The sequence below is a fragment of the Dromaius novaehollandiae genome, chromosome W (assembly GCF_036370855.1).
Source record: "Dromaius novaehollandiae isolate bDroNov1 chromosome W, bDroNov1.hap1, whole genome shotgun sequence".
In the NCBI taxonomy this organism is placed as follows: Eukaryota; Metazoa; Chordata; class Aves; order Casuariiformes; family Dromaiidae; genus Dromaius; species Dromaius novaehollandiae.
This window is the reverse complement of record NC_088130.1, coordinates 49,358,731-49,379,437: the sequence shown is the minus strand read 5'-3', so window position 1 is coordinate 49,379,437 and position 20,707 is coordinate 49,358,731. Positions and strand designations below refer to the sequence as shown.

The following is a 20,707-nucleotide window of genomic DNA, read 5'->3' as shown; positions in this document are numbered from 1 at the left end:
ATCAGGAATATATATATATATTTTTAGTTAGTGTTACTAAAAGCCACAAAATCTCTCCAAAACACAGAATACCTCCTGTATGTTACACCATTTACATGGGGCATCACAAATGCTATTGAAGTTGCAAAGTCAAACACTCTAAAGTTTGGAAAGGTCAGAACTGTGAACCGTAATCAGTGCCCCTGCACCTATTTTCCTTCCAGATCTCAGAATAATCTTCTCTCCAGCCTCCATAGGTAGAAAACAGAACAATCAAGACAACAAGCTATCTCTTAAACTTTATTAAATGACATTTTATTCATCCCTCAAAAATTTTGAAATCTTTTCCATAGCTAAATGTTTACATCCTTCTATGGCTGTGGTCAATGTGGTCTCGCCTATTTCAGAAACAAAGATATTCACATGGGAATAAGACTCTGGAGGTGATGTTATATTTAAACATAGTATCAGATGCTTTTCTGCCGTAGTAAAAGATCCATGAATACTTCTGTTTGTTTCTCATCCACGATACATTCTTTCACACCTACAGTTTTCAGAATACACTATCTTTCTAAAAATACAGCCACAAGTTCTTAAGTCCTCAATTTCAGCTCTTCACATGTCTGTCTCTCATTTTCCCTACATGCACCCAAGTTACTGTTTTGGATCACACCCTGTTGCTACAGTGCCTTCACCGTTAGCCACGATTTCATACCAAATAATTCACATTTTGGAAAATAACAACAGAAAATATGATGTTATCAGAAACATTTAAGAGCAGGAAAGGTTACTTTAGAAAACATGAATGATGCAAGAAGTCACAGGTGTAATATGAGGAAACTATAATAACAGCAATAAAATCACTACAACCAAATACATTCAACTATGCAGAATATAAATAATCTAGACATTCAGGAGCAGGCAAAATGTCCTCACAATTCCTTGAAATTTGTTTTAAAATTGTATTATGCAAAATATTTTCTGTGTAAAACAAGTCCTGTCTTTATCGTAATACTCCAGAAAATAGTTATTTCTATAACCTCTGTAAGTCTTATATTCTGAATATGAAGTACTAGTAATGCCCAGAGAAAATGTTTCCCAATGCTTGTATTTGGACATGACCAAAAAATACACAAGCAGTACTACTGAGCTGCAGCCAAATTTAGATATTATATAATATTTTATTCCTATTTTTAACCAATATTACTAAACTGTACAAAATGACTTCCACAGCTTTATTTGGGACTTTGTAAAATAAATAAGCTTCTGTCCTGGAAGCTGCATCTGCTGTCCTGCAACTGCTACCGCTGAAAATACAGGAGTCAAATCAAGAAGAAATTGCTGGGCCTTACCTGCTGGACTCTGCAGACGTAATGGCAATCAGAGGAGGAATCCTCAGTGGGAGAGTTGTGGGCCTTGGGTTAGTCTCAGTATCACTCTTCTTATCCCAGTCAGCCTGTTCTAATTGCCTGAAAGCCAGAGGTGGAAGCTGGATGTTACGGCATGATAATCTCCGCACAAGATAGGGCTCCATTCCCTGGATCAAGTCTTCGTCCTCAGTGCTGTGATGCAGTGCTTCTTCTGAAACCTATGATCAAGGCAAAAAAACACCTTTCACGTAAAAGAATACCCATAATGTAAATTTGATAACACTTTTTATTCCTTTCCATAGCTTAATTTCTTAGGCATATTATTCAGACTTTACTATAATTATTGAGAAAATGCAAAAAAAAAAAAAAAAGAAAAACTGAAGTAAAAAGCCATATTTGTGGGAAAGCAAAATATGTGGTTGGACCCTAATACAAGTAGATGGAAAGAGAACCATTTCTAGTGTTTAGCTGATTTGGGGCTTTAAAAAAAACAAATTAAGACACTCTGCTATCTAAAATATGTACTTATACCTGGATGGGGGACAAGAGTTCTGTATATTAGACAAATTTCCGTCCTACAATATGCTTGCTTCCCTAGAAGTTGTCTATATTTTGAGAGTCCAAGTGAGTCCAGATACCAATAACAATAAAATAAAAATAGCAGTCAAAGATTTGGAACTATACACCTGTGGACTAAAAACATGAGCAAATTCACCTTAAATTCTCTTATTAAATATTTTTAAAAGATTTCTCCAACTGTCCCAACTCTCACCTTTCTCCCTTGCACACAGCAATTTCATGCAAACAGTGATGACTACTTAAAACAACCAATGCAGTCCATTGAAATGGCAAATAATCAAAACTTCTGAATGTCAAGCCCTAATGAAATCTCAAATGTAAACATTAGTAAAAATGTTTTTTTTTTAAGTTTAAACATCCAAAACCCTGGTAAATCTCCAGGTGAAGGAAGAATGACAGTCAATCTATGAAAGAAATTTCCAAATGATATTGATATAAAGGGGAGAAAAAAATCTGAAAAATTTTTGGAACTTCTAACAAACTGCTCACCATTTTAAGAAAAAAATCTCAAAAAATAGTTTTCTGAGATCACAAATATTCTGGGAAGCCTTTTGTAACAATGAGAAAAAATTGGATTTTTTTTCCTCATCTTATATGAAGTTTCATACCATTTCTTAATAAATTCCCCAGTACAGACACCACTGTCTGAAGCTACAGACTTGGTGACATTCTCATAAAGAAACCCAAGTTCTGAGTAAGTCCAAAGATTTTCTACACCAAAACTAATTACTATGAATATAGCATATATAGCTATGTACTATTCCATCCAGTTCAGGTATCAGTGGCTTCAAAGTCCCAGTACCGTCACCTGAGACCGCAACACGGAGTATTTGTTTCTGTCAAACTAGAGTTCACAGGTGTGGTATGCTATATACAGTATACAAAATAAAGCAAGCTTGACACACATGCAAGGAAAGCTTTGATGGCAATGTATTCTGTGCACACAGGGAGAGTCATTAATGAAATACCTTTCACAATGAGTAATATTAATAAGCTCAGTTTATATTTGGAGCTCAAGCAGTTGTTGCGAGCAAACTATTTCTAATTAAATCTTTAATCAGAAAATCTAAATTCATAATATAGCTATTTTTCTTAATCTAGCTGTAATGTATTTTAAAAAAACAAGGAGTATAAAACGGTGTGCATTAATGCATGCACTCTGAAATAAATCAACAGCAAAATCAATCACTATAAAAATGCTATAAGAATTAATGTGTTATAGTCATCCAGGGAGTAGTATAACTTCAGGCTTGTATTTGAAGTGTGTGCATAGTGAATATTCAAGACAGATGAATAAGTTAAAAAATAAAAATGAAAGTAATTATAGCCCCTCAAGAAATGGAAAACATTGATATCAGACCTAAAAATCATCTTTCACATGAGGTTATTTGATCCACTTCATTACTGACGAAGAGCTGACTTTTTGGCAGTCTTTAAAACATAAAAATCCTTGAATTGCAGGTCAATCAGAATGAGATTGCTGAATTGAGAAAGTGAACCCATTGGGAAACTTGCTTTTAGACTTATGTGAAAAAATGAAGAGGTAGAAGCCTGCAGCATGTGGAGACTGTAAGGGAAGGGAAGAATGCCAACCCAGTATTAGGACCAAGTCTTGCAGAAATCAAATGATTGGTACCTAATGTATTTTTCAATTAGCGACAATGGCAAATTAACTCAATATGTGGAAAGACAGGCCACCTATTCAAGTACAAACACTCATATATCAAAACTAGGAAATGTTGATCGAATTTGTTCTACTTCATTTGGCAAAAAAAAAAAAAAATGCAGTACTGGTTTTGCCTTATTTGTGATAATAGTTGCAATAAGAATTATGTTTACTCACAGAATCATAGAAATGTTGTTTGGAAGGGACCTCTTGAAGTCATCCTGTCCAACCCCCTGCTCAAAACACTCCTGTCAGCAACACCAGATCACATCAGCCATGGCTTTGCCTGAGTCTCAAAAACCTCCAAGGACAGAGATTCCCCAGCCTCCCTGGGTAACCTGCTCCAGTGCTGCACCACGTTCCTAACAGAAAAGTTCTTTCTGATGCTTAACCTGATCCTCCTGGGCCATAATCACTAGCCGTTGCCCCGTGTTGCACAGCGTGCCACTACTGAAAAAAGCTTACCTTTACCGTCCTTTGCAACTGCCTTTCAAGCAGTTGCAGGCTCCTTTGCAATGACATTGCCTTTCACCTCCTCCACACCACACTAAATACATGCAGCTTCCTCAAGCTCTCCTCATCAGCCTTGTGCTCTAGGCCCCAGCCACTTTGGTTGTCCTCTCCTGGGCCACCATCAGCTCCCTTGACCTGATGGCCACAGTCACTTTGGCATGCAGTTTGCCGTATGTAGGATGAGAGTGCACTGTTGGCTCATCTCCACCCTGCGGTCCATTGAAACCCCAAAGCCCTTTTCAGCAGGCTTGGGACCCAGCCAGTCACTCCCTGGCCTGTGTGAGTGCTTTGGGTGAACCCACCCAGGTGCCAAACCCTGCACTTCTCCTGTCTTAGCTTCATGGGGCTCCTGCTGGCCCAATCCTCCACCATTTGGCATGCAGGTACTCTCCCTTGCTGAGGGTCATCTGCACATTTGCTGGCAGTTTGCTCCCATATTTGATGTCACTCCATGCCATCATCCAGATTACTTGCGGACAGCTTGAGCATTTGCTTCTGCCAAGCTTGACAATGCCAACATGTTACAATCACACAGTATGGGCTCCAGTATCAACCCTCCATGGTGGATATGCTCATTAGCAGTTCCCAGCCAGATGCTGAGGGCAAAGACATTTGTCTTTGGATTCAGAATCTGATTCATTATAAGGACTATGAGAAAGAGATGCCAAACAGCAAGATTTGTGTAGCTTTGTGGAAAAGATGGAGCAGGACATGTATCTTAATGTAGATAATATTTACTGTGGTAACACTGTATGAAGGACAAGAAAACTACTCGTAAGTTTGACAGAAACAAAAATAGAATCTTTTAATTATAAAGAATGTAGTTACATGACGGTAGAAAGGATACTTTTATGAGGTCCTAATTACAAGATGGATAAAGGTAAACAACAAACAACTGAAAATCTAAAGGTGATGTAGAAGATCTGAATTTTCAGAAATGCAAGCAATATATGAAAAACAACAGTGCTGGTGATGGCCATCTTCCCACTGCCTCTATACCATTTCCAGAAGCACAGAAATCAAAATCAGCACAGCACCAGCACCCAACATACCTTTCAGCACCAACACTCTCTGCAATAACACATGAATGTCAGACAGATGGGTTATGTGCATATATATAAAATAGATTTTAAGAAAGTGGATGATAATGTGTCATAAGACCACCTTTATGATAAAAAGAAAGAAATTGGCTTGCCTGATATCCTTATTAGGGCAGTATATATATTGAAATGCAAAAATATGGAATATTTATTTGATGTTTATAGGATTAAAAAATGGAATTCAGTATTCCTTCTTTCTTTAACATGAATATGGAAATACAGTAATTGCAAAATTCTTAAGATTTGGTGAATTTAAATAACATATTTATATTTAATAATTTATATTGATATACTGAAAAATTGTGGAAGGTTCATGAACTCAAGGAAATATAAAAACATTATGGTGGGTGTAAGGACAGGCCAGTTAAGGTTCTCTTGTACAGCCATTCTAACTATTTTTATGATTGATCAAGAAAAAGATGAACTCATAATAAGCAAGACCTAAAGACTCTCCATATCAGTTACCCACAAGAATAGTGTGCCCTTGAAAAAAGACAGAGATGATGGTGAACTGTGAGACTAACCAAGGATCAGATTTAGGAAATAAATATTTTATAATAAAAGACTAATTACAACAACTCATTAACATTTTTATATGACCCTTGACTGCCCATCACTCACAGATCACAGTTCTGGGGACAGCTTCTAACACACACCTCAGAGTCACCACACAATGGCAAGTTATTGATGACTTGCAGAGACAAAACCTAAGAACTTTGCAATAAAGCATGGCAGAATCTATTTAGCCAGAAAAAAAAAGTCATGCACTTGCAAACGCAGCCAAGCAATTAATTCCCTATTATGTTTCAACTTTTCTAAACTGTAGGCAAAGTCTCTCAGTTCGTTTGAATGGCCTACTTGATGCGGTCTGCAAACCAGTTCACAGAAGCAACAGGTGAGAACTCTTATTTGCTTGCCTGAACTTATATTATATGGTATTTTTATTCTTTTTATGTTGCCTTTCTGACTGCTGGAAAGTTGATCTCACTTTAGGATCATACCTTTTAAAATGTTTTCATTGAACTACTGCTTAACGCATTTTATTGAACATAAAAGAAATATCTTTAAACACCAGGAAAACAACCCTTATCTATGGCTCCAAGAGTTCAAGATTTCAACTCAAGAGCTGAACTGGTGAATTATTTACATCAAAATGTACATCCTAACAAGGTTAGGCTCTGCTTTTTTATTCATGTAAGGTGGTAGGTTTTGTGTTTATTTACAAGTCTCATGGTGCTTTGACCCATGTGTTCTAGAAGCCCAAATTTTGAAAAATTTCTTTACTAGGAGAATAATAGGCTTATTATTAAATCACCATTTTTGTTGCATTACTCTTTATTCACAAAGAAAAACATACATAATCTAGCTCCTCTGAATGCAATAATAAAAACAAATACTTTTCTTCCTTTTAATTTCTAAATCTGTCTTTGCAGCTATCACTCTATGTAATAAAGATCTCTTGCTTTCTCACAGGCCCACAGCGAAGGTGCTCCCCTGGCTGCCCCTGCTTGCCCCTGGTGCTTTTTGTGACCACCTTGCCATCTAGGTTTTAGCCAGTTCCAAAGAAATTTTACTCTTAGCATAGTGTTACTAGCTTGATTGGTCTCATGTATTGTTAGTGGATAGTTACTCTATAAAGCACTTTCAGTTGCTTCTTTCACTGACTAAAAGATGGTTATCATACCCAGCAAGTTCTGCACTTGACAACAGACCAGCACTAAGACTGCTGGCAGTTACCACCACTGTAACCCTTTTAACAAGTAAGGTGTAAGAGCAACTTAGCTTTGGATAGAACTAAGTATCATATATGAACAGGAATAAAAATCTCTCTACATGGTAATTAAAATTGTAGTATTCTGATAACAAGAAGTATCCTGAATGTACTTCCCCATAAGGTTTAAACTATGCTGTAAACAGATTTAGGTTAAATAATAATAAATATCTCCTGTTTAAGGAAAAAGTATAAAAGTATATTATTTTGTAAAAATATTTTAAATGGCAGTCAAAAGTTTAACTTTAAAACTATAAAAAAACAAGGGCACAAGTCAGTCCTTCTGCATGTTCTTTTAGACACGCAAAAACTCAAAGAAAAAGAATAATTGCTCTCATATGGCATGTTTATATAAGACAAAACAAAACCTACCAAAACACCATTAATAAGGTTGATAAGTTGTACACCTGAACAATAGAAAATGCCAGATTAGCAGCTGCTTGTACTACTTGAATTTAATCACCTTGTGTATGCACGTTACAGAACAGTGGTTCACCACAGAAGCGGTACGTCCATTTTTCCACAAGGTGTTTGTGTTATTCATTGCATGAAACTGATGCTTCTCACTTAATGAGTAGCTATTTGATATTTTATTTCCCCTCACTACTAACTGTGACTACGTGCTTTATTTACTACGCACTACACAAGTCTTATCTCAAACACACAATTTTTTTCCTCATGAGCTTTTTCTTAGGTGCTTATCATCACAATAGCAAAGTGCTTCACGGGCATTGATTTATCTTCATAAAATCAACAGAAGATACAAGGATGTCATTATTCCCTTTTTATAGGCAAGAATCAGAGACACAATGAGATAAGCTGAAAAACAGTCACTAGTGTTGCATGACTGATTCGGGAAATAAGAGTTTCAGAATACTTCACATTAGCTTGCTCTTAATATGATCAAGCATATTTTCTCTGACTTTAATTTGCAGGAGTATAGCTAAACATGTCTGCAAGCAACACTACAAGCTCATGGTGGACATTCAGAAAAGAAGGAAAATAGGAAGTGACCAAGTTTTCTTTAAGCAATTTATCTAGTGTTACATAGTAGTACCAGGAGTAGAAGGAAGCTATCTCTAGAGTAACAGCCTATTATCTTAACTTTCAGACCATTGTTTCCTTCTCTTCAAATCTGCCAACATATTTGCTAAATGTCTTTAACCTTCTGCAACAAATGCGCCGAAGACTATAGCTACCATTACTGATCCTGCAAGCAGCTTTAGCCTACAAACTTAGTGAAGCAGAAGTCTTGCCTAAGAGAATATGTGATCATGTCATTAAAGTCTATCATACTATATATACTATATATATTTTATATATATATACTGTATATACTATATATAGTATAGTATAAAGGACAAAAAGACACAAGTGAAGCCTGCAAAGGTAATTCTGGCATTACCTAATTTTTGAGTGCTTGACTTTCCACCTGAGTGATTTTTATGAAAAATTGTGCATGTAATGTTTAATTTTCTTTCATTACCATCATGAGGAGTGACACTGACACTGGCTTCATTCCTCTGCTTCTTTCCCAGACTGTCCCTTCTCTTCCAGACCCTGTAACATGTTCCCATCCCTAGTTGCTTTTATGTTTTGAAGCGAGTATCATAGCTTTACACAGCAGAAACGTCCATGCAAAAGGTTGCAGAGCATGTGTACAATGTAGTTTCTTCTTGGTGAGGAAGAATACATGTCATGTCCTGTTCCTCCCTTTCTCCAAAGAGAAGCAGATGCAAGATGTTCAAGATGTGCAGCATGCCCAGGTCTGCTCCCTGAGGGCAGAATCATCAGACTTTTTTTCCCAAAGTTTATACTCTGATGATCCCTGGGCAAATTTTCACAAGGATGGCACAGATGCATCTCTGGCAAACCTCAAGTCTAAGGTCTAAATTGTGAGAGTGTTAAGTTGTTTTGAAAGTTTCCCAACAAAGTTTAATGAGTGAAAATAGCCTCATTCTGTTTAAGAATTGAAGCATCTTGGGTTAGAATTGTGAAAACAATTTTCCTAAGAAAGACAACTGATGCAGATAATTTTATCCAAGGTCACAATTAAGGCTTTCCTCAGTTGTAAGCATTTTAAAACCATATTTTATTGTGGAATTGTTGGGCAAGCATAACACCACCAAATGCTGCTATTACAACAAAGCCACCAAGAACAACAACCAAGTTTTGGAACAGCTGGTATCTGACAGGCTACATAACGTGGTCCAGTATCATAATTCCTAATCAGAATAAAACGACCCCAATAAACAGTTCTGTTGTTGACATGGGAGAGTGTACACAAGTAAGAGAGAGTTCCTGTAAAGTGTCTGTTAGTGTAATCAGTCAACAGGACATTTTATACTTTCTTTTTTAAGTTAGAGGTTTCAGAGACTCTCTGTTAATACCCATCCTGCAAACAATTAATTGAATTCCAGAACCTGACATCCTTGTAGATACCAAGCAGCCTATTTCAGCTCTTATGGTATAGGGCGGACTTCAGTTTGGGTCATTTTAATATGTGCCTTCTTATCTCATTTCTTCCTTAAATCCCTCTGCTAGTATGCTGAATCATTAGCTGGCTAAGTTACTATTCACGAGCTCCTTTGCCAGCCTTGTAATTAGCAGGTATGTTTGTTAGTTCTTATCAGTAATTGCTCATTAGCAGGCATGGATTTTTGTGCAACATGAATTGATTGTAATCTAAGGAACAAAAGTCAGTCACATATCACAAGCGTGCTAGAAAATAAACACAGTCTGAGAGAAGTTGAAAAGCAGAGAGCCTCAACACAGAAAATATGGCCTGCTTTTTGTTGCAGTTTCTCTGCAGGCTTCTCAACAGACTTAACAAGATTATCTATTTGTCATCCACCCTAGCTTTTATTTGAAAAGCATTCTTTTAGAAGTATCACAGTGTGCATCTCTAATAAAGTGGCTGTATATTGCCTGCTCTTGAATCATCCATAACCAACCCACCCCAACACACCCTCCCGTCCTTTCCCATCTGCTGCTCAGTCTTGTCACATAGATCAAGTGACTACTGACATCCTGACGTTTACCCACTCTCTTCCAAGAACAAATAAGGATACTTCCGAGTGCTTAAAAACAAACACTGCTGTCACTCCACTAACAACTTTGACATGCCAGCACTGTTCTGTGTTCCCCAACTGAGAAAAAAGGTACAGCTTCTTAACCTTGTGTGTGCCCTTGCATTACCATGTCACACTATACCCTATGCCCACATAACAGCAGAATTAATCAAGACAGTAGCTAAAAAAGTAGGTAAAAATGATCACCTCAGTTTGTTTATTTGCAGCCCACAGGCACACTAAGTGCCAAAGAGCAAGAGGCCACATTGGAAATTTATTCTGGAGGTTTGACGCATGAGGGAAATCGGTTCTGCTAATGAATGATGGGGTTGTTTCTAACCCACCTACAGAACAGCCTCTTGACTCAGCTCAAGGGTTGGCTTGAGTCAGAAAATAATCATCTCTAATAATTATACCTACTTCTGTACATTTGCACCAAAATATTTTGGGCAAACTGCCCAAATATTTGTTTTACACATTTACTTGGAAGAGGGATTTATTATTTTATGTTTTATCAGAAGCTGACATAGCAGTATTTATGATAACTTAAAGCATCAAAATAGTTCATATAAGCAGACAGTGGATGGGTACCTTTCTGTTTCAAATGCCAGTAGTAAAGCGTCACAGAGAACAGGTGCTGGATTGAGAGTATTAATATCTGATTCTCTCCTCAGCTTTACTATAGACATTCTTCGTTTTACTGGCAACTTTCTTATCACCACTATGCCTTAGCTTCTATACTTGAAGAACTGCTATAATAATTCTTGTCCAACTATGAGTCTGATGAGATCTACTAGCATTGTTTATTAGCATAGCTATATTAGACCTAGACTGAATACACCATCCTTCCTTCAGGCAATTCTCTACTTTTCACCTCTATATATTTTCCACTTCTTTTTCTCCAATGAGCATAATAATACTTTGAAAACGTAACTCAAGGAAACTGCATCAAAACAGTAACATTTTCTTGCTCTTGGATTCTTTTAAAATTTTTATTAAAAAATAACTGAACCTGTATTATTCACACACCATTTCAATGTTACATTTCACTGTGTCTAGATTCATTGCTGTTCATTATTTGCACTATGAAAAAAAGAAAACAATGATGAGTCATACTCTTAATCTCCCAGCTAAATAAAATGAACTTTACACAATCAGGCAATCTTTCCCTCTTTTGTCTATGATGCAAATATTTTTAGTGGAAAAACCTCTAAAACATTGTCAGAATAAATCCATTGCTATATTTTTCTTCCAGTAATTTGAAATAATTCTTCAGTTTAAAAAGTGATTATGTATCTCAGCACAAGTTAAAAGGTAGTAACATACAATTCTTAGTAATGGTATAGTTAATTAGATGGAGATGGTAGAATGGCGCAAAAAGTACCCCTATTTATTTCTGCTTTCTATTTAGAAAGAAGAAAATTATTTATTCAGAACAAATGAAGAGGAGGTATTTTCTAGGCCATTAGTAAAGGTAATTTTCTAAGAAGAAAATTTTAAGTCATCAGATCAAATGATTTCCACAGAAAAGTACTAAAAAAGTTGGCAGAGTCTCCCTTAGCTCAGCTAACAATAATAAATCTTGGAAAGCAAGGGAAGTGCTAAATGACTAGAATATTGCATATTCTAAGAGAACAAATTAGATGACTTGGATTCCAATAGCACAGATAGCCTACCAACATCACAAAAAGAAATAAATCCTATTAATATAGAGAAATAAATTATATTAATATAAAGACGTAAGAATAAACCAGTGAATCTGACTTCACAGAAAATAGATCTTCTCAAATAAATCATTGAGGTTTTGGTTATACATGCAATAGGGTTTTGTAAGGCATTGATATAAAACTGATGGCAAAAACAAATGCTATAGGAACATGACTGTCTGAGAGGCAGATACCCTGTGAAACTATCACAGGACTTTCAGGTTTCCAGCCCCAGTTTCATAGGGTTTTAGGCTCCTTAATTTAGCACAATGATCTGAGCTCTAGTTCAGGTGGGGATTGCTTAGTCCTGAACTTTATTCTTGGATAGGTCTTTCACAGAGGTAAAAAATCCAGGACTCCAGCCTCAGGACCATGCATTTTCAATGTCCTCAGCCCAGGCATTGATTCATGAGACAGGCTTTCCTGGCCCTGCACTTCTTTAATCATAATTTTTCCTACCAGCACTTTTTTATATCTTAGGGCACTATTTGTCTGACAGTACAAGTTTTTTGAAAAGGATTAACAGGATGTCTACAGTTAGACAGATGCTCAGTAAAGAAAAAAAAATCATTCCAAAAGCCAAAACTGAGGAAAAAAAAACAAAAAAAACAAATCAAGTCATTCAGAGTCACAGGGGTGTCATATACAGCTTCAAATTTCAGATTAGTTTCTGTAGGAGATAATGCTAACAGTACTGAATTCTCTGTTGCACATATAATGAAGAAAAGCAGGTATACGGATTTAGGTTTTGTGGGCTTTACTAAAGCAGAACTACACTGACTGCAGATTGATGATGCACTGTCAATTGTGTAGGAGGACCTCATTCAGAAATAATCTGAAAGCCTGTGTTATTCAAAAACTAAACTATGAACATGTGTATCAGGCAGCTGCTGACATACTTATCTAAATGTTCCTAAAATGGCTGTACAAGATTTAGCCTCTTAATGGCAGTTGAAAAATCAAGAGATAATGGTTCACCCACACTGATCCTATTGTTTGGTATCTTTTTTTTTTTTTTAATCTGTTTGTTTACTGTTTCCTGGAGTTCCCCTGCTAAGTGCATTGAGGTAGACTGCCCTCAACTGCATGGGAAGGAAGTTGAGGTGAAAACATGCAAAAAATAGACTTCCCAAGATAGACAAATACTTCCTCAGTTCCTTTTGATAAGGAAAAGAGTTATGCAGCATCACAGATGTCAGATCTTTCAGGATGAATGAAAGCTTTAAAACGGATGCTTATTTTAGGATTAGTTGCACCTTTCTGGAAGAAATCAGGGACGTACAAGAGGAATCTGACAAAAAACTAAGATCGACACTTCTCTCGGCTGCTAGATTGTTCTCTGGGCAATTCAGCAAGTACTTTGACTACCACAAGTGCTGGACAGTTGTGCTTTAATTGACCTAGTCCAACATCTGAAAATAAGGATATTCATTGATAATGGTGTTTCAGAAAATGTCCCGAATGAAGGCCGTGGCATTACAAGTACATAACAAAATCAATAAAAATCTCAGGCAACCCTGATAATTGAGCTTGACTGTATATGACATGGCTTTTTGCCATAGCAAAGTACTAGACAGAAGTTCTTCCTTGTCATTTTTTTCCCAAAAGAGAAGTTTGCCTTTTTGAATGCTACTCAAGACACAGCTCTGAGTATAAACCTTTTTCCAGAAGTCTTCACCTCCTAGTTTTCACCTCCAAGAAAACAGTTATTTAGCAGCTCGTAAGGTCACTTGTATTCAGACACACAACTTAAAATCCAGCTTCAGCCTTACTATACTTGCACTATATATTTTGATGTTTTTCAAGTTTAGGTATTCACAAGTTTGCAAAATCAAATCCTTTTCAGCTGAATATTGAGAAGGTAGCAGATATTAGCCATTGAACAAGATTAATATTAAAGAAAATCTGATAATCCTCTTGTAAACTTCAGACTCCAGGACCAAAGATAGTCTTCCTTAACTTCATGGATATGTAATTGTAAAAAAGCTATTTACATTGTGCTCACATACTGCTCTCCCAACATTTAAAAACACCTTTAGTACATCTCCAAGGGTTTGGTTAGAATTTACTGGGATGAAGATCTCATAGGATTGCGTCTTCCTTCCCACCTTTCATAAGATAAAGCTTTTACCTTTCTTATACACCTTCTCTTATAAAGAAGTTTTACTCAAACAATTTTTAATATCAAGCTTTCTGGACTGTATTCTTCCAACCATCCAACTATTATATTGCTATCATATGTAAAAAGCAGGCCAAGTTGATTTCTTTCCAATAATTGCTATGGTTTCTTTTCCTTTAACTCTATGTATCTTTGTTTTTGATCAAAAAAGATAAATGAATGAATATTTCTTACAAAAATTGAAGAACTGGTAGATCCATTGACCAATAACATTTTACAGGAACTAATATATAAACAAGAATCCAGTAAGACGGTATTTCCAGTTCAAGACTAATAAACGCAAAATAGTCAAACAATCATCACTAAGAATTAACACTAGACCCTACAGGTTTCTCCATGGATATGTTATATATATCTCATATTTTATATCAGATGCTCCTGTATGTAATGGAGGGAAATACTGAATTTTTAATGGTAACATTTACAGTACACATATGTGAGTCACATGACCCACAAGTAGAATTATAGAATTTTATACAGTCTTCTGCAGAAATATAATTAGCAATGGAAATGAATGAGCACGTTCAACCAATTCATTCCTTAACTGTGCATCCTCCAGCTCTTCACAGACTCTATTGAAAGAAGAATTTCACATCAAGCTGGTGATATGAGGGAGAAAAGGTTCTACTAATTTACCCCACTGTAGCTAATCAAGATACACAAAGGGGACACAAAGAAAAAACTTATCAGCACTTTGTGTTCATTAGGGACTTGATATCAATAATTCCTTTTTTTCTTTTTCTTTTTGGCAATAAAGATATAAACTCAGAAAAGGCAGATAAGGTGGCAATTATGAAAGAAGGCAGGTACACTGTAGCATTATTACTATGATTTAACAAATGACTGCTCATCAAACAGAACAAGTGATCACAGATGTACTACTAACTTCTCATAAATTCAAAGTTAAATATTTTAGCTTAAATCTCAGTGAAATAAGTTTTGTTTTTTATTTGTCATTGACTACAGATGTGTACTTTGTTAATTGCTTCCACCTTTGTTTCTGTGCTAAAATTGTATGACTGAGTTTTGCAGGTCATTCACACATATGAGAAAATCTCACTCCTCAAAGTTTTCCTTAGGATTTGATACTCTTTCTGTTGATCCAACTCTTCTGTTGTTACAACTAATAATCTTTGAAAAGCTCTCCAACACCAGGACAAGAAACCAGAACGTTCCATTGAAGTCTGGCTGAAGAAAGAATTAATAAATAGTATAACTCTTCACTCCAGCAAGAAAGGACAAATGAAGCTAGTTCCATAGTCATCTACTGCATCTGATAGAAACATAGAAACTAAGTTCCCTGGACAAAAGAAACATTTCATAGCAGAAAAGCTACAGATTCTCTTCCAGAAGTGAGTTTTACTGGAATCTGTTTTGCAAGCTACCTGAGCAAAACTTCCTTGGGTTGAACAAAGCAGTTTCTCTACTTCTCTTTGTATGCAGATGACACATAACACTACCTGTCAGAAGTCTGTAGAAGGCAGTATCACACTTCCCACAAAGGATCTTTTCCAGTGTTGTGAAACAAGTTGTTCACAGGCTGGTTTCTAGATTAGCATGGTTCTTTATCCTCTCCCTCTGTGAATGGAGCTTAATAACATAATAAGCTTCCTAACTTGTATGAAAAATAAATTTCAGAGGGATAGGAACCCAATGGAATAAAATCTCATATTACTCAAAAGAAAGTTACAGAGAAAAGTAATACTGAAAAATGCTATAATAGAATGAATTACTACATCGAACAGAGGCCTCCAGTTGTACTAATAGGAAGAAACAATAGATTCTGATCTAGACATAATCTAGCTCAGTTACTTCCCCCTTTGCTATTGTGCTGGGATGATGAAAACATCCTAAGATCACTGAATAAGGAACAAGACATGAAGTATGTCACAGATAAAAAGGAAAAAAAAAAAAAAGCCCTGCACTAGGAACTTGCAAATTAAATTTACTTTTGTAAAATTTTAAATTTTTGTAAATTTTAGCAGACTGTAAAAATGACAAAGTTTAGATGGGCAGATGATATCCAAAGTTACTTAGAGAAAAATACATTCAGAGATAGCCAAACTAATAAAACAAAACAAAACAAAACAAATCTTCTATAATAATGTAACTAGACATTTTCCCATACCGCGTGTTAACAAGTATTCCTGCACGATGTTAAACTATAAGTAAAAGAACTTCAGAGATAATTTTGTATAGACCAAAACTTAAATTTCAAGAGCTCTTTTCAAAGGTATAATTTTATTTTAGAAGGTTTATGATCAGGGATCAGAGCTGCCTTGAAGCAATCCTTCTATTGCCTAAAAGGGAGAAACACTTCATCTTACTTCCTCAGACACAGCTCTTGCATTTCAAGTTGTTTCTAAATCACACAACAAGCAGGACAATACTAAACCCAAATATGTGCAATTTTGGAGGCATGACTGTAGCTTCAAAGTGTATATTATACATGCTTCATTTTATCAATAAAAGTTATAAGAGAAAGATGTTTCTGCATTTTATACTACAAATAAGTACATTAAGGCAGCTTCTGAAATTTTCATTGAAGCTATATCCCAAGGTACAGAAGCCATGCCCTTTTCATTCAGAAAGATTAGACTGCTGTGTGAGCACTGTTTAGAGATCTTTATTCTTTACTAGCGATGGCTTCAATTTTATCAGGATGTTCTGTTCACCTGCCATAGTAAACAATCCACACCAAAAAATCGCTATCCAGAATTCAGAATAAATATCGAGTTTAAATGCTACAGTAAATCAGATATATTTGATACCACAACAGTTTCTTTGTCTTGTTCTACCCAGGGAAGGATGGCCATGCAGGTTAATATTAATACTACACCTAGCCAACTCTCCTCTCTGATAACAGTTTAGGGCAAGATTAAGAGCTACTGTCCTTGATAGCCACTACTTTCTTTCAACCAACAGCTCTAAGATTTCCTTAGGCAGGGGTTGCATTTGGACTGCTGTGTTTAATAGACATCAATAGAAAGTCATGGTTAATTCCATGAACTTATCCACCTTTTTTTGAATCTGTCTATATCAATATCTTTCACATTTTGCAATTTTTAAATCTTACAATTTAATCATATTCTGTGTCAAAAAAAAAAATCTTTTTGGTTTAAACCAGATTCCTGGTAATTCCTTCGCTCTCTATTCCTTTCCTGATAATTCCTAATATTCCATTTGACTTCTTTGACAACTGCTAAGTACTGAGTTGATTTTTTTGAGAGAAATACCCACAATAACACCAAGATCTCTTTCCTGAGTTGAAATAGTTCACTAGAAAGTCCTTCTTATGAATGTATATTTACGGCTATTTTTCCTATGCATGTTTGTCAGTATTGATCAATACCACTAGGAAAAGCATAGAATCTTTTGAAATACCTTAAGACCAATTTAGTGGAATTATTATCTTAAAAGAGTTTAAATCAATTACTTCAGCAAATGATGAAGTGGCCTTTGTTTCTCAGCATATTCTTTGGCAAACAGGTACCTATGAAGCATTCAGTCAAAGAATATATGAAAAGAGTCCCTGACAAAGAATCTTTGTTTGTACCTATAGGTTCAGAAGAATTTCTAAAGACAAATAGCAAAGCAAGGGAGTTCTATTTCTTATTCTCAGGTCAACAGGGAAATAAAATGTTTACAATTGTATTTGGAAAGACTTTGTGCACTGCTGGTGTAGAACGACACACTGGGAAATCATTTGCAATTGATTTCCTACAGAATCATCAGCAATCTGACAGGAAAAAAGAGGTTGGATTTTTTTTTGCTGAAACACTAGCTAGTAAGAAAATTCAGATCAAGTTAGATGTTTATATTCAATTAAGTGATAAAGAGGAACAAATATGGTGCATAATTGTAAAAATATAGATTGTTTATATGTAAGAGACATAAACAGTGTATACAACACAATGAACTCAGAATTTCAGGAGGGTTCTTTTGTAAGTGTTAGTAAGTTAAGATTTATTAAAAAAATGGAAAACTTGCAGACTAGTAACCAAATGCTAACTGCTGACCAAAAAGGCCTACAGAACCTACTGTGTCAGTAGAAGTACATATGGAATTCTACTAAAGACATCTGTGACAATTATAAAGGCACTTTCATACCTAAATATTCAAAATACAGAAGACAGAAAGAGAAAAAATGAAAAAAGGAGAAGGAGTGAAAGTTTAAAATCATTTCCACTGTGGGTAGAATTCCAAACATCCATACAAATACATGTCTCTATGAATAAGCCCAGGAATATGAATTTATTTCTATAATGTTCTCTACAAATACTTGCTGTCTTTGCAATCAATATACATTTTAAATACAGTTTAATTCTGGCACTCCCATCTACACATAAAAATCTCTGAACTGAGTTGAATAATGATTTAAGCTCAATTCAGCTGAACTGCCAGGTGTATGGATGGAAATTCAAGTGCTAATAACATTTAAGCTCTTAACCTTAGAGGGGAGAAGCGTAGGGCTGCCACATCTCTGTGTTCACGCTTTGCCACGGGATTATTATTGCTTGAGTTAATTCAATTATAACTCAGGCTAAACTTGCAGTAAAAACAGTTCCATAACAAGGACATCGTATTGACATTTTACATAAGATTGCACTAGTGCACTTTCTTCCAAGAAAAACATATGTCATAAGAGTTGAGTAGGAAATTGTTTTTCCACCCTGACAAACTGTTCAACTTTAAAAATGTTCTTGTTCTATGTCAGAGAGAAACATTTTCATAAAAAGCAAGAAGTCGGAGATACATACTCCCCCCAACAGTCCAAGACACAGCACAGCCTCATCGAACATAAATGAGACCCAGCTCTCTTAAGTTCACATTAGGCCTTCACTCACCTAATATCCTCTCATATGGACATCACTAAAGTATTGACTGTGCTTGGATAGGTCTTTCTCAGCATCTCCTGCTGAAATTGATCTTTCCCTGCAAATAGTTACTTGCGGTGTGGGTGGGAGAGACTCACTCTTCATCTAAGTAGATAAGTTACTGGCTAGTTCTTGTTCCAGTTAAACATAAAACAGAACGGTACCAACAGGAAAGTGGCAGAGCATTTTAAACTAGCCTCATTCTTCACAATTCTTGTGAAGAAATGAGCAGAGAAGGAAAGGACTTGAACCTCTTTCGATCAGAAATCCAGTTTGTACCCAGAACAATCCTCATCAGTGAAATATTCATCAGAACTGGTACATTTGTATGAAAAGGTTCAATTTGGACAATTTTTTTTCTAATGATAAAAATAAAATTAAAATGTCACACATAAGTGTTATGGGACCTTGAACACCAAAACACACACACGTGCACACACACACACACGAACACAGTGTCTGCACAATAATAAAAAGGAAGTGCTATAATGCAGGACATGCTCTGCTGCAGAGTAACTTACCACTTCTGTATGTTTATGCAACAAACCCAGGAAGGCAGGGGTAGTCTCTCATTGCCTACAAAATGTTGTATACAGCAACTTCAGTAAGACTTGAGACAATGATTCAGCTACTACTCCCTGCTGTAGTAATTTCCACCAGAAAAAAAGATTACTTTTTCTTTTAAGTAGAATTCCCTAAGGAGGCAGAGAGCAACATAGTACACTGCTCATTAAAATTAATTTTCTAAGAGTGTTAAGTGTATCTGATCATTTTCTTAACTTGTCATACAGAGGTCCAAAAGGCATACTGCTTTGTAGTTCTGACATACTGGGTTTGACACTAAAAATCAAAAAGGGTTGTTTATATTAGAATGCACTGTATGAGCTGGTCTTCCAGGATGTTTGTAAGTAGGACTGAAACAGTGATACAGTGAGTGATCCACTCGATTTCCGTACGGTGGGCAAATCCAGCCATCGACCTCTACCATGGCAGCAGAACATTGTGCGGTCACAGCAAAAACATACCCATTCATTGTTGTAAGCCGAGACTGGATGGAGGGAACTGGAACTAGCATACACATTTGCAGGCACCAGTAAGCTCAGCCTCTACCTTGCTATGCTGCAGGTGTTAGAGACCAAAACATGGAAGGGAAAGAAAGAAAAAGTAGCAAATACAATACACCAGCTCTTGACTTTTGTGCAGCACAGGCATGGCAGCACTTTATCACGGCAGACTGAAGAGCAAAGGGGAATCTCTCCCTTCCACTTTAGTGTCCCTGAACCCTGCCTAGTTACTCAGGCTTGCCAAAGGCATGGGATAGAACAAGAGGAGAAATGCATTTCTTCCTGCATAATATAGAGATATCCTGTGGGGACACAGTTATGCTACTGGCATGTAAGTATGCAGCTAAGAAAGCAGAATATCAAGAGAGCAGAGCCCCATGACTCCGGTACTGGAAAACGGGTTCCGTTTCTGTGTATTATGCGAAGTGATGCAGCTCAATTACCAAATAATACTGCTGCTCTAACATATCAAGGTAATAAAATTTATCATCATTTTAGGTTATATTTTAATATTCTACATTATATTAGAAAAATGCTTGTATATCTACTAGCATCCACTGGCAAAAATACTGTACTTTTTTATAGATGATTGATAGCTATTTTCTGAATAATCTCATTTGGTTCCTTGGGATTTGCATAAAAATTTTAATAACTCTTCTTCTTAGGCATCCATGCATATGTCATGCTTCTTTTTGCTTCTAACTTCTATCTTGCTTCTAAGGTCCCCTCAGCCTAAAATGAAACAGCCTACCCCTGCTGGAAATCTGTACAGTTTTTCTCTACTGCAGATCTCTTTCCTCACATTATTCTTTGTGCTGATATTCTGAAATCC

The 20,707-nt window shown here is 36.1% G+C and overlaps 1 protein-coding gene across 2 annotated transcripts in view; it reads right to left on the bottom strand.

The window, feature by feature from the left end:
- Positions 1-20,707, bottom strand: part of LOC112995758 (3',5'-cyclic-AMP phosphodiesterase 4D) — a 604,531-nt gene that overhangs the window by 434,333 nt on the left and 149,491 nt on the right. For both annotated transcript variants that reach the window (XM_064500988.1, XM_064500989.1), the window contains exon 3: positions 1,332-1,567. In XM_064500988.1, coding sequence (XP_064357058.1) covers positions 1,332-1,567 — 236 coding nt within the window. The remainder of the gene's footprint in view (positions 1-1,331; positions 1,568-20,707) is intronic.